Source organism: Carcharodon carcharias, chromosome 2 (genome assembly GCF_017639515.1).
Source record: "Carcharodon carcharias isolate sCarCar2 chromosome 2, sCarCar2.pri, whole genome shotgun sequence".
Lineage (NCBI taxonomy): Eukaryota > Metazoa > Chordata > Chondrichthyes > Lamniformes > Lamnidae > Carcharodon > Carcharodon carcharias.
The window spans coordinates 149,706,831-149,720,821 of NC_054468.1; the positions used below are offsets into that span (position 1 = coordinate 149,706,831).

Sequence of the window (13,991 nt, forward strand, 5' to 3'; positions counted from 1 at the left end):
GCTAATCTTATAACACGCTATGTTTAGTTACAGCCTTGTCTCAGTCGTGGCTACTATGTCACGCCCTCCAAGTTGAATGTCTGCAATTCATGGAATTTGTTCCTTATACTCCATGTATTTGCATATAGAATGATTATTTGGGCCACACACTCTAACCTGTCCTTCTGTTCTAATGTTTTACCCGTTTCTTTTTTTCTATCTCATTTAATTCCTTTATATCATTTAATTTTCCTTTTACCTGCAGTGTCTAAGGCACAACTATTGGCTGGTACTCTACTAATTAGAGGGAAGAGGGAGTTGTTTGAAAACAAATCAGTACAGCCTTATTCACCCCTTTACCAGTTTAAAGTCCTTGTGACTGCCCTATTTATCCTTTCTGTGAGGACCCTGGTCTCAACCTGTTCAGATAGAGCTTGTGCCAGGACAGTTCCTTCCTATCCCTATACTGGTGCCAGTGTCCCATGAAGTAGAACCCTCCTTTTCACATCATTCTTTCTCCCTAATCTGCTTATCCCCATGCCAACTTGCATATGGTATAGGTAACAATTAAACATTTAAATCCTTGAGATCCTGTTTTTAATTTAGCTCCTAATACTATTTGGACTGCTTTCCCATTCTTTCCAATGTTTATTCCAACATAGACCGTAATGACTGGATCCTCTGGCCATTATCTCACTTAGAGCTTGCTTTGCGCAAATTGGCTAGAGAATTTCCTATATACTATTATAATTTTTTTTTCTTCTAGTCAATAGACTGTGTAAACCTAATTAGTACTAATGCTATGAAGGACTAACACCTAAAATGTGCAAGATTTTTCTGGAACAGTATGTTGCGGAGCCAACTTGAACGGGCTGTTTTAGATCTAGTACCTGTGAGAAAGGGCTAATTAATAATCTTGTTGTAAAGGAGCCTCTAAGGAAGGGTGACCGTAATATGGAATTTTACATTAAGGTTGAAAATGATGATGTTCATTCTGAAACTAGGGTCTTAAATCTAAACAATCTAAACTACAAAGCAATGAGAGACAAATTGGCTGTGGTAGATTAGAAACTTTATTAATAGGTATGATGGTAGACACACTGGCTAGTATTTAAAGAATTAATATATGGTTTACAACAAATTTACATTCCTTTGAGGCACTCAAACCCAGCAGGAAAGGTGATCCAACTATGGCTAAAAGAGAAGTTGAAGATTGTATTAGATCAAAGGAAGAAGTGTATAAAGTTGCCAAAAATGCGTTAAGCCTGAGGACTGGGAGCTTTTTAGCATTCAGCAAAGGATGACCAAGAACCTGGTAAGAGAAAATAGAATATGAAAGTAAACTAGTGAAAACAGATTGTAAAAGCTTCTATAGGTATGTAAAAAGGAACACATTTGCAAAGTCAAATCTGGGCCCACTACAGGTAGGGACAGGAGAATTTATAACTGGGAATAAGGAAGTGGCAGAGAAACTAATCAAACACTGTCTTCAAGGAGGAAGATACAAAACATCTCCCAGGAATATGAGAAAACCAAGGTACTAGCGAGAATGAGGAACTGAAAGAAATTAGCATTAGTAAAAAAGCAGTATCGCAGAAATTAGTGGGACTGGAAGTTGATAAATCCCCTGGATATGGTCATTACATCCCAGAGTGTTGAAAGAGATGGCTGTAGAGATAGTGGATGCATTATTAGCCAACTTCCAAAATTCTATAAGTTCTGGAATAGTTCCTGCATATTGGAAGGTGGCAAATACAACCTCACTATTTAAGAAAGGAGGGAGAGAGAAAACGGGGAACTAGAGACTTGTTGGCCTGACATCAGTAGTAGGGAAATGTCAGAATCTACTGTAAACGATTGGTAACTGGTCACTTAGAAAATAATGGGGAATAATAATTTCTCTGGGATGTTGCATTGGGCAGAGTCAACATGGATTTCTGAAAGAGAGCTTTTTGAGGATGTTACTTGCAGAATAGTTATGGTGAAAGCAGTGGATGTGGTGCATTTGGAATTTCAGAAGACTTTCAATAAGGTCCCACACAGGAAGGTTAATAAACAAAATTAAAGCACAGGCATTACAGGTAATATACCGGCATGGATTGAAAATGGGTTAACGGACAGAAAATGGAGAGTAGGAATAATTCTTGGGTTGACAGGCTGTAACTCATGGAGTACTGCAAGGATTAATAGTTGAGCCCCAGCTGTTCACAATCTATTTCAATGATTTGGATGTGGGGACCAAATATTATAATTCCAAGTTTGCTGTTGACTCAAAACTAGGTGGGGGATGAGAGTTGAGGGGGATGTAAGGAGGCTTCTAGGGCTTTAGACAGACTAAATGGAAAGATCATGGCAGAAGGAATATAATATGGAAAAAATATAGAGCCTTGGTGAGACCACATTGAGTATATTGTGTACTATTTTGTTCTACTTACCCAAGGAAGGATATACTTGAGCGAGTGCAGCAAAGTTTAACCAGACTGACCACTGGGATGCCAGGAATGTCCCCTAAGAAGAGATTGAGGAGGCTGCGCCTATATTCTCTCGCATTTAGAAGAATAAGAGATAACCCCATTGATGCATACAAAATTCTTGCATGGCTCAACAAAGTAGATGCAGGAAGGATGTTTCCCAGCTGAGTGTCCCAAACCAGGGGACAGAATAAATGGTAGGCCTTTTACGACTGAGATGAGGAGGAATTTCTTAATTCAGAGGGTGGTGAATCTTTGGAATTCTATATGCCAGAGAGCTGTGAAGGCTCAGTTATTGAGTATATTCAAGGCAGAGATCGATAGATTTCTAGATAGATAAAGGTGCCAAGGGATACGGGGATGGTGTGGGGAGGTGATATTGAGGGTAATATCAGCCATGCTCTAGTTGAATGGCCTACTTCTGCTATTTCCTATGTTCTTGTTCTTTCTCTAAAGGTGATCATTCACCAAACCACAAGTTCAGTTGTTTTTAATATGGGTGGGGCAAGGGGGCAGGCCCTGAGCCTATCTCAGCCAGAATGGGGATTAAACCTCATGTTAATCCGATTCACACAGCAAGCTAAGTGGCCCCTCTTGATCATGGCTACACTTCAGAAAGTACTTGGTTCGCTGTGCAGTACTTTCGGACGTCCTGAGATCAGGAAACGTCCTTTATGAATACAAGTTCCCCTTTTCTTCCAGTTCGCCTTGTTGGCTTGGGGCTTGAGTAATTTACAGGTCAGGGTAAGGATAGCAGGTTTCCTTCCCTGAAGGGGCATTTTTGAGCAAATTGTGTTTTGCGAAAATCACTTTTTTTTAAAAAAGAAACTGTATTTAAATTCTAAATCCAATGGTAGGAATTGATCTCAATCTCTGGATTATTAGTCCAGGTTTTGGATTACTAGCCCAGTAACATGCAGTTGGTAACTGTGCTTTTTTAAATTTAAAGCAGACATGCCAAAGTACATGAATGATACTCAAATAGTATAGGGTATATGTTCTTGCTTTATGCATTTTTCATGTGCAGGATGAAATCAACTACTGCATAAATGTTTGAATGATTAGTTGAATTGCTAACTGAAATACTGCATGCCATTCCATTTTCATTTTCTCAAACTAAACCTACAATTGCAAATGGCATCTCCCACCTGTCTCATTGGACATTGACCCAGACTGGAAGATTATCACCTCTGAAATTTCCACGCTCTCCTCCCTCAATGTTCTTGGATGCATCTCATCCGGCCCTTGTATCTTATCAATTTTAAGTAAAGGTAGCATTCCTAACACACCCTCCTTCTCAATTGTAAATTCCTCAAGTGTACCAGTTACCTCTTCCACCTCGGCCTGGGTAGCATCCTCTTCCTTTGTAAGACAGATGCAAAGTATTCGTTTAATACCGCCGCTACTTCTCCTGCCTCCACATGCAAGTCCCCTTTCTCTATCCCTAATTGGTCCTACTCTTTCTTTTCCCACCCTTTTAATATTTACATGCTTATAGAAGACCTTGGGATTCCCTTTTTATGTTAGCTGCTAGTCCCTTTTCATGCTCCTTCCTTGCTTTTTTGATTTTTTCACTTTCGCTCTGGTCCTTCTATATTCAGCCTGATTCTCCATTGTATTTTCAACCTGACACCTGTCCTACATGTACTTCTTCCTTTACATCTTCACCTCTATTGCTCTCGTCATCCAGGGAGTCCTAGGTTTATTTGTCCTACCTTTCCCCTTCAACCTTGACATTGCTTGCAATACTATCTATTTGAAGGTAGCCCATTGTTTAGTCACTGTCTTTTCCACCAACATTGGATTCCAATTCAGTTGACTCAGATGCATTCTCATCCCATCAAAAGTTCACTTTCCCCCAATTAACTATTCCTCCTCTGGTTTGCTCCTTGTCCTTCTCCATGACCAACCTAAACCTTATGTTACAATGGTCACTGTCCCCTAAGTTGCGCTGCGCTGTTTCCACCGGTGCGCTTTGCCACACGCTGTCCCCCCGGTATGCAGTTAGTAAAGTATCTCGTATCCTCGGTTTTATTAACGGGGCATGTAGTACAGGAGTAAGGAGCTCATGTTATACTTGCGTAAGACACTATTAGGCATCATTTGGAGTACTGCATCCAGCTCTGGGTGCCATACTTGAAGGATATGAAGGAGAGAGTACGGGGAGATTCACAAGAATGATCCCAGGGTTAAAGAAATCTAGCTATGAGGATAGATTAGAGAGGTTGGACCTGCTTTCCTTGGAGACAAGAAGGCTGAGAGGAGACTTGATAGAGGTAATCAAGAGCCTGAGGGGTATGGACAGGGTAAATAGTGAAAAACTTCCCACTGAAGAGTACTTCAAGAACTAGAGGACATAGATTCCAAACAATGGGCAAAAGGAGACATGATGTGAGGAATTTTTTTTTTTCACCCAGAGGGTGGTTGGAGTCAGGAACGAACTTCCTGAAAGGGTGGTGGAGGCAGGTTTGATCGAGGTATCCAAAAGGGAATTGGATTGCTATTTGAAAAGAAATAATGTGCAAGGTTACCGGGATAAGGGAGATTAAGTAGATTAGAAGGAATTAGGTAAATTGCTCTTTCAGCGAGCCAGTGCAGACTCGGTGGGCCAAACAGCTGCGTTCTGCACTGTAAAGATTCTATGATAACCTGTACCTCCCTTTCTCTGTTTTCAGTACTACACCACTTATGCCAAATGTATGACTGTGTGAGATTCTGGCCATAGATTTGATGTTAAATTAAAGCCAACATTTCAAATTCTGTTACACATGTTTGCCATTGCTTTATCTTAAACGGGGCTACCATTGTAATATTTGTTGAATATTACGTACTGCACATGTACATTCAAGCAAGAGTAATGCTGGCAATTTAAAACTATATAATGCAGCCTGCATGCAGCCATTGATCCTAAAATGGTTTAAAATTCTGAAAAATTATGTAGTAATACATACGTTTCACTAGGTTTGTGCCTATGATTAGGTCTATGTTAAAACTGACTCTATAATGAATTCTACTAACTTTATTAAATCCAAAATGAATGCTTTAGGACTGTTGCCCTACTGCAATGCATCCTCTTTATAAACTGGATTAAGCGTTTTACTTAGTGTACTGAATGTGAGCTGCTACAGTGTAGGCTTTTACAATATCCCTTTCCAATTTAAGTGGTTTGATCTCTAAGTAGAACAGATTTCTTACACATTTAAGCCTATACCTTTATTCCATGCAACTTGTCCCTGGTCTAGCAATTAACCTTGATTGCTGTAAAATTGCTAATTGAAAAATGTATAGAATTCACCCTGAATTCTGTCAACTTGGACAAAGTAAATCATGCCATTAAACCACCCTGCGCAGGGTACTGTACTTGCTAATTTTTTGGCTAAATAAAACTCATGAGCAAAAATACAGATGAAATGGTAAATTATACAAAAAGAACAAACCATATAGGATTAATATACCTTTGGCTGCATTTTTTTTACAATTTATCTGCTTTGAACGGTACAGTTTTCTTCTCTTCCTGACTATAGTCTCAAGTCCCAAGAAAAGTGCATGTAGCAACTTGAACATAGTAAAGATTATATTGAGAATATCTCAACAGCTCTGAAGAAGGGTTATACGGACTCAAAATGTTAACTCTGTTTCTCTTCCCACAGATGCTGCTAGACCTGAGTTTTTCCAGCATTTTCTGTTATGTTTCAGATTTCCAGCATCCACAGTATTTTGCTTCAATCTTATGTTGAGCTTGGATTCTTGAGCCTTAAAAGTCTCCTGAACCTGTTAAGTCCTTGCTCAAATTTGCCTAGATAATTTATCCTGTGAAACCTTTGATCTAAAACAGTCAAACAAACAAAATGTTATGTAGGATGTACAGTTTAGAAATGTATCATTCAGCCCAACTTGCCTGCTGGTTGTTAACAACCTTATAAACTTAATATTTGTATGAGACAGCCTCTTTAATTTAGAATGAAACAGAGGAGTGAAGGGGGTCATCTGACCTCCAAATCCTGCTTGGCAATCAGCATTGGTGGCTTTGTTGCTATGGGCACATAGAGGCCCAGATTAATTTACTGCAAAGAAGATGTTCATACCTATCAACAATGATTGGCGAAGCTATGCTGACAGTGGATATACTTTTAGTCTCCAAGTCTCACAGTGAGGTGTTAGGAATGTCAGGCTTTATAAACGGTTATACTTTAAACTGTCTAAATTCCAAGATAGGAATTGGAGGTCTAGAGAATGGCTAATTAATATTTCTACCTGGATACAAGACCCACGTGATTCACATTGCTGTGGAGATGGGCTTTGAGGAGGGAAGAGTCCACAGCAAGCTATTGTACCAGCTTGCAGGGTTTTCTAAGATTTAAAACTGAAACTGACGGAAATGGGTAATTGTGCAAGAATCTGAGGTGGAGGCAGCCACTCTCTGTTGTTCATCATGCAGAATGCTAGTGGGTGTTTGTGCCTGGCTTGAAGAGACTCAGTTCGTGAGGATTTAAACAAGGCTGCAAGATTCATTCTAGCTTTGCTAGAGCGAGGAACCTCCAGGGTAACTGTCACAGTGAAAGTCAGTTTGGGGATTTGAAGTTATCTGTCTAGAAAAATGAAGCCCACTTAATGAACAGAGTAAAGTATAACCGCAGAGGGGGATTTTTGGTTGTGTTAAATGGGGGATCTTTTCTGTATTTCAGAGTAAAAGTTGCCGATTGAATAATGTTTAGACAATGTTCCTTTAATACAGTCTTAAAACTTGAAACCTTGTCAGTCAGTTGCTGAAAATTCGAATATCTTAAAAGTTATTGATCTCAAGGGAATTGGAACATCGTATTTATGCTCAATAGAAGCTACTTCCCACTCCTCTTCATTTAACTAGCTTTCCCTTAAACGCACCCTTTTTTATTCATTCACAAGATGAGGGCTTCACTGGCTGGGCCAGCATTTATTTACCCTTACCCAGGGGCATTTAAGAGTCAAACACATTGCTGTAGGTCTGGAGTCACATGTAGAGTCACATGCCAGATGACAGATTTCCTTCTGTAGAGGACAGTAGTGAACAATTGACAATTCCAGATTTTTATGGAATTCAAATTCTGCCATGGCGGGATTCGGACCCAGGTCCCCAGAGCATTACCCTGGGTCTCTGGATGACTACAAAAACAAAAAAACTGCGGATGCTGGAAATCCAAAACAAAAACAGAATTACCTGGAAAAACTCAGCAGGTCTGGCAGCATCGGCGGAGAAGAAAAGAGTTGACGTTTCGAGTCCTCATGACCCTTCGACAGAACTTGAGATCGAGTTGCTTGGACTCGAACTCAAGTTCTGTCGAAGGGTCATGAGGACTCGAAACGTCAACTCTTTTCTTCTCCGCCGATGCTGCCAGACCTGCTGAGTTTTTCCAGGTAATTCTGTTTTTGCTCTGGATGACTAGTCTAGCGACAATACCACTATGCCATCACCTCCCCTATGTTGCTCCCCTATGTATTAATGAGTTCCACATTCTTACCACCCGCTGAATAAAGTTTCCCTCAAATCACACATTGAATTTATAGTTTATATTTACGGCATTTTTTGGTGTCCCCACAAATGGAAACATTTTCTCTACTTTTATCCTTTCATGATCTTAAAGATGTTGACCGGGTCACCCCTTAGTTTTTTCTTGAATCTTTCCTGTTCAGCCTTTTCTGACAGGTATAACCTCTCAGCTAATGTTCTTTGAATATATTTTTTACACCTTTTTCCAGTGCCTCAAAAGCCTTTTTTTATAATATCGATACCAAAACTGTACACGATATTTTCATGACCTAATAAGGTTAGTCATTTCTGCATGGAAGGAAGCCATTCAACCCATTGAGACCATGCTCTGTGGAGTAATCCAGTTAATCCCATTCCCCTGCTCTAACCTCATAGCCCTGCAAATTTTTCCCTGAAGTGCCCATCCAACTTCCTTTTAAAATCATTCTTCTTCTCTTCTTCTGCTATCATCATAGGTAGCAAGTTCCAAGTTGTTACCACTTGCTACACTTTTTTAAAAGAAAAAGCTCTAACTCATACAGTCCTGTATCTCTTACCTATTTGTGCCCCCTGGCCTTTGTACCATCAGTTAATGGGAACAGCTTTTCTTCACCGACCTTATCTAAACCTGTCATAATCTTCTACATCTATCAGACCTCCCTTCAACCAAGAATAAATTAGATGATCCCGAATTATTGTGTTTTTGGAGATATTTATGGATGTGTGTTTTAGCATAGGCCTTGTCACTTTACTGTCAATTGTGCAAGTATAATTGATGTTTATTTATGCAAAGCTAGTTTAATGTGATTTTCATAAACCTAGTATATTAGAGGCACAATCCAGTGTAGATTCCAGTGCACAATGTAGCTTAGTTAGTTATCTCAGAGCAAAATTGAGAGATTTTGTATTTCCCTATGATACCATCCGTTAGTGGAAAATCAGACCTATTGAAAGAGAACGTTTGGATTGCCTGAACATTAGCAACTGATGTTAATAAAACTTTCTGTATCACAATGCCTTAAAATTATTGAAATTTTAACCTTTCATTACAGACACTGTTACAGTATGCTGGGAAGTGGAAAATCTCTGACGACCCTTTGCCTTTGTTGGAAGTATACACTGTGGCTATACAGAATTATTCCAAAGCACGGCCTTGTCTCACAGCTGAATGTGAGAATGTATGTTTTGTACTTGACCGACTAGCATTGTAAGTTTTATCATCAACTTAATTCTATGGAAATTATATAACTCTTACGTTTTGATGCGTGATATTTCGGTAGAAAGTTTTGCACTAGAAATTTTATTATATAGAAAAGTCTCTGATTTACATATTTGAAGCAGTTGGATCTGAGATATAATTACGGGTTACATTGAGAATTAGGTATTGGGGAATACGGGAGAAAGTGCAGGAGTCACCCAGTGGTGTGCGCACTTAACACATGTTTATGCACGTGCACAATATACAACACAGAAACATGCCATTCAGCCCAAACAGCCCATGCAGTTGTTTTTGCTCCACACAAATCAACTCCCATCTTTTCTCATCTAAATTTATTATCATAACTGTCTGTTAGCTTCTCCCTCATATACTTGTCTTGTTTCCCCTTAAAGGCACCTGTACTACAGGTCAAGCATCCTTTATCCAAAACCCCCAGGGCTGTTTGCATTTTGGATTTTATAATTTAGGTTTTCAGATACTGCTTATAAACTTAGATTACAATAGCTTAAGTTAGCTATAGTCTAAAGCAAATAAAATGGCTAGAAAAGTAAGATGTATCACTGAATAATAAATACAGGGTACCTGTAATAAATTTCTTTTAGACATATTCACCACATAAATTGCAAGGTAAACAGTGCAGACAACTAGACTTTCCATGCCAAAGGTCAATGAGCTTCCAGAAAAAAGGTGCAGTTTCTGGATGTGTTTGGTTTTCAGATTTAAGGATAAAGGATACTCGACTTCTATTCATTTCAACCATTTCCTGTGATATCGAGTTCCACATTCTTATCACTTCGGTTAAAGAAGTTTTCTCTGAATCCCCTAACTGATTTCTTAGTGACTATGTTACATTGAAGGCCTCTAGTTATGCTGTTCCTCATGAGTGGAAGCACTCTCTCTATCTAGCCTATTAAAACCTTTCATAATCATAAAGACATCTATTAGGATACGATCAACATCTTGGGGTTATCATTGACCAGAAACTGAACTAGACTAGCCACATAAATACTGTGGCTACAAGAGCAGGTAAGAGGCTAGGAATCTTGTAGCGCGTAACTCCCTTCCTGGCTCCCGAAAGCCTGTCCACCGTCTACAAGGCACAAGTCGGGAGTGTGATGGAATACTTTCCACTTGCCTGGATAAGTGCAGCTCCAACAATGCTCATGAAGCTTGACACCGTTCAGGACAATGCAGCCCGCTTGATTGGCACCACATCCACAAAAATTTGCTCCCTTACCTCTGTAAGTGGTAAACAGCAATGTGTACCAACTACAAGATGCACTGCAGGAACTCATCAAGGCTCCTTAGGCAGCACCTTCCAAACCCACGACTGATACCACCTAGAAGGACAAGGGCAGCAGATACATGGGAGCACCACCACCTGGAAGTTCCTCTCCAAGCCACACATCATCCCGACTTGGAAATATGTCGCCATTCCTTCACTGTCACTGGGTCAAAATCCTGGAATTCCCTCCCTAACGGCACTGTGGATGTACCTACATCACAGAGACTGCAGTGGTTCTAGGAGGCAGCTCACCACCACCTTCTAAAGGGCAATTAGGGCCAGGCCCAGCGAGTGATGCCCACATCCTGTAAATGAAATGGGGAAATTAAAACCTTTTTTTTTTAAGAGAATACATCCAGCCTATCAATCCTTTCCTGAAATGTATACCCTGCATTTCTGGTGGTATCCCTGTAAATCTTCTCTGCACCCTTGCCTGTGCCTCTATATTCTTTTTATAATATGGTGACTGGAGCTACATGCACTAGTCTGAGAGATTTAACCAAGATTCAATACAGGTTTAGCATAACTTCCTTACTTTTCAATTCTATTCCTCTAGCAGTAAAGCCTAGTGCTTGGTTTGCTTTTTTTCATGGCCTTGCTAACCTGTGGCACAACTTGTAGTGTTTGATGTATTTGAGTATTTTCACAATACTGGAATGTAGTAATGTGACAAAGATCAAAATTCAAATTCATTAAAACAAACAAACAAGAGCTTTAATTCTTCAACCTCGGTAATAAACAGCAAAATATTTTTTCAGTGCCATGTTTACAAAAACTTCATTGTAGCAGCCTGTGTTATGTGGCATTCATTTGGTGTCCTGTGACTTTACAAGCATTAAAATAATCAATCTTTCTGAAAGGCTCCTATGCTGATAGAATGCCCTTTGGAACCTTATCACAAATTGTATAGTCAAACTTTCCTTCATATATAACCTCTTGTTAAATAAACATCTAAAAATGCATGACAGATATGTTCATCCAGTGATGAAGATGTCAAATATCTTCCTCTTTGGTGGTCTTTAGTTGGGTGTCATTATGCTTCACCTTGCAACCAGGTTTTTTTATATTTTAAAAAAAATTAGAAAGATTACCATCACCATTTAAAATACCTACAAAATTCAAACATAAGATTGTACATGTAACATTCACCGTAGAAATATTCAGGATAGCTTGCAAAAAATATGAAATTATCTAAACCTTAAATCCCATTGTAATCACCTGAATGGAAATGCTGTCAAAAAGATGATCAGCCACGACTACAAAAGGAAAATAAACAGGAATGGTTGAGAATTCGCTTTCACTTCTACTTCTAGCTGATCCTGATAACGGTTGTTGTACACTAGGACACCAGCCGCAATGACTGTTTACCATGGTTTGCTTGTCTTATATCTTTGTGACACATGCATCATCTTTTTTTCAAGATTATTGGTTACACTTGAATCACATGGTTTACCTATCAGATTGTTTATTTCCTCTACCTGCTAATTGCATTTAATTTTAAATTTTGAATGTCACATATTGGCATCCAACTTTGATGAAAACTAGAGTGTAATTGAATCAACGTGCACAATGTTATCTCAAAATATATATGATAGATAAAACTATCAAATGTTAAAACCATTCTAATGTCCTTTACTTTGACATTCATATCAGATCAGTTTTAAACTTAGCCACTAAGATCTCTCCAATATTGCAAAATATTAATTTGCACTCTGTATCCCTTCCTCTACCCCACCTAGGCTTGCATCTTCCAAGTAATAAATGACCTCCCTTTTCTTACTCCCAAAATGTACTACCTCACATTGCTAAGTTTTTTCCAGGTAATTCTGTTTTTGTTTTGGATTTCCAGCATCCGCAGTTTTTTTGTTTTTATATTTTTGTCCTGGATGGTGTCAAGCTTCTTGTGTTGTTGGAACTGCACTCATCCAGGCAAGTGGAGAGCATTCCATCACACTCCAGAATGAATTCCCAGCTAGTTTGAAGACAGAAAGCAGAATGGGAATAAAAAGTGGTTATCCAGAGGGGAAAAAGGTGGGAAGTGGTGTCCTACAGGATCAGTGCTGGGACCGCTGCTGTTCTCAATTTATATGGGCTTTGGAACCAAAGAGCACAATTTTTAAATATGCAGATTAAGTCAAATTAGGGGACATGAATGTGTTCTGTCCGCCTTAAATATAGGAATTACATTAGTCTTCCACTGGTCCTACATCTTTTTCCAAACTAATTATTAAATATGAGTTGTAATGCCTCTACTATCCCTTCCCTAGATTCTAGTAAGATATATGGACACAATCTATCCTGACCAGTTTAGTTTATTCAATACTTCACTTTTTTATTGTAAATGCACTTCTCATTACTCGTCATTAAACATCTTGTTCTCATCATAGCCTTGCTTTTATATTGTGCCTGTAAAATATTTTACTGTTTTGTTCCTTGATCATTTGATTTCATTGTCCCTCTTCGCCTTCCTATTTGTTTTTGACTTCTCCCCTAATCTTTGTCCCTTATCAGGCACTCTTCTGCTGTCTATGTACTTAATGTATGCCTCTTACCTGACCCTCAATTGCCCCCTTATGTTTATATTCATCATCCACCTCTAGTGTTTATTCTTTCCTTTGCGCTGAATATATTTTCCTGCACACTGGGAAACCTTTAAAAAAGTGCTCATTGCTTTTCTACGCTGTTGTTTGCCCATTTTATTCTCTCCCCCCTGCCCCATTTCTATTCTTAGCCCCTCGAAGTCAGTATTTCTCCAACTTGTTTGGAGTTTGTCATACTTATGCCCTTCTCTATCATCTTAAAGCTTATTATGTTACGGCCACTGGATGTTCCTCTATGTTTACTTCTCTTAACTGCTCTGGTTTGTTCCCCATTCTTCGATCTAGCAGCAAATCTTCCTTTTTGTTGGGCCTCTTGCATATTGAGTTAGAAATTAGTCCATTCCCTTAGTCCCTTTACCTACTCTATCTGATTTAATATCAGGGTAGTTTAAATCCTCCATGGGTATTTTGCTTTTTACTTGGTTTCTTTCTTTGTCTGCACGTTTCTTCCTCCATCTCCTTCCACTATTAGGTGGTCTGTGGACTACACTTATTAGTGTGATTGATCCTGTATCTTTTTTCTCTATCTGTATGGTTTCGAATTTTCTCTCACTCGCTGTATCCATGTTTTCCTGCTGCCATTATGTTATCGATGTTAAACATGCTATACCCCGCAATGTGTAATTCCCAGTCCTGATTTTTCTGTAGCCGTGTCTCCATAATCCACCATATCTATGTCCTCCAAAAGCATGATTGCCTCCAGCGCCCCCCTGCTTTATTATGGATACTGCATATTACTACATAGACATTTCACTAATTTTTCCCCTCACTTTATGTTTAACCATCTTTTTTAATTCCACTCTGATTATTTCCATGCCATCAATGTTCTCCCTTAGCTTATTCTTTCCTAATGTTCTCCTGCCATGTTCTGTTTATGTTTAAGTTGCTTATGTTTCTTGTAGATCCCTCCCCAACCCCCTTGACATACTAA

The 13,991-nt window shown here is 39.1% G+C and overlaps 1 protein-coding gene across 3 annotated transcripts in view; it reads left to right on the forward strand.

Moving 5' to 3' along the window:
- Positions 1-13,991, forward strand: part of LOC121293328 (zinc finger protein 292-like) — a 403,832-nt gene that overhangs the window by 59,038 nt on the left and 330,803 nt on the right. For 2 of the 3 annotated variants that reach the window (XR_005946495.1, XM_041216283.1), the window contains one exon: positions 9,009-9,163. Coding sequence is in view for 2 of the 3 variants with exons in the window: in XM_041216283.1 (XP_041072217.1) it covers positions 9,009-9,163 (155 nt within the window). In the remaining variant the exon portion in view is untranslated. Of the gene's footprint in view, positions 1-1,155; positions 1,295-9,008; positions 9,164-13,991 lie in introns of those variants that run through there. The other variant, XM_041216290.1, reaches the window with a different exon arrangement.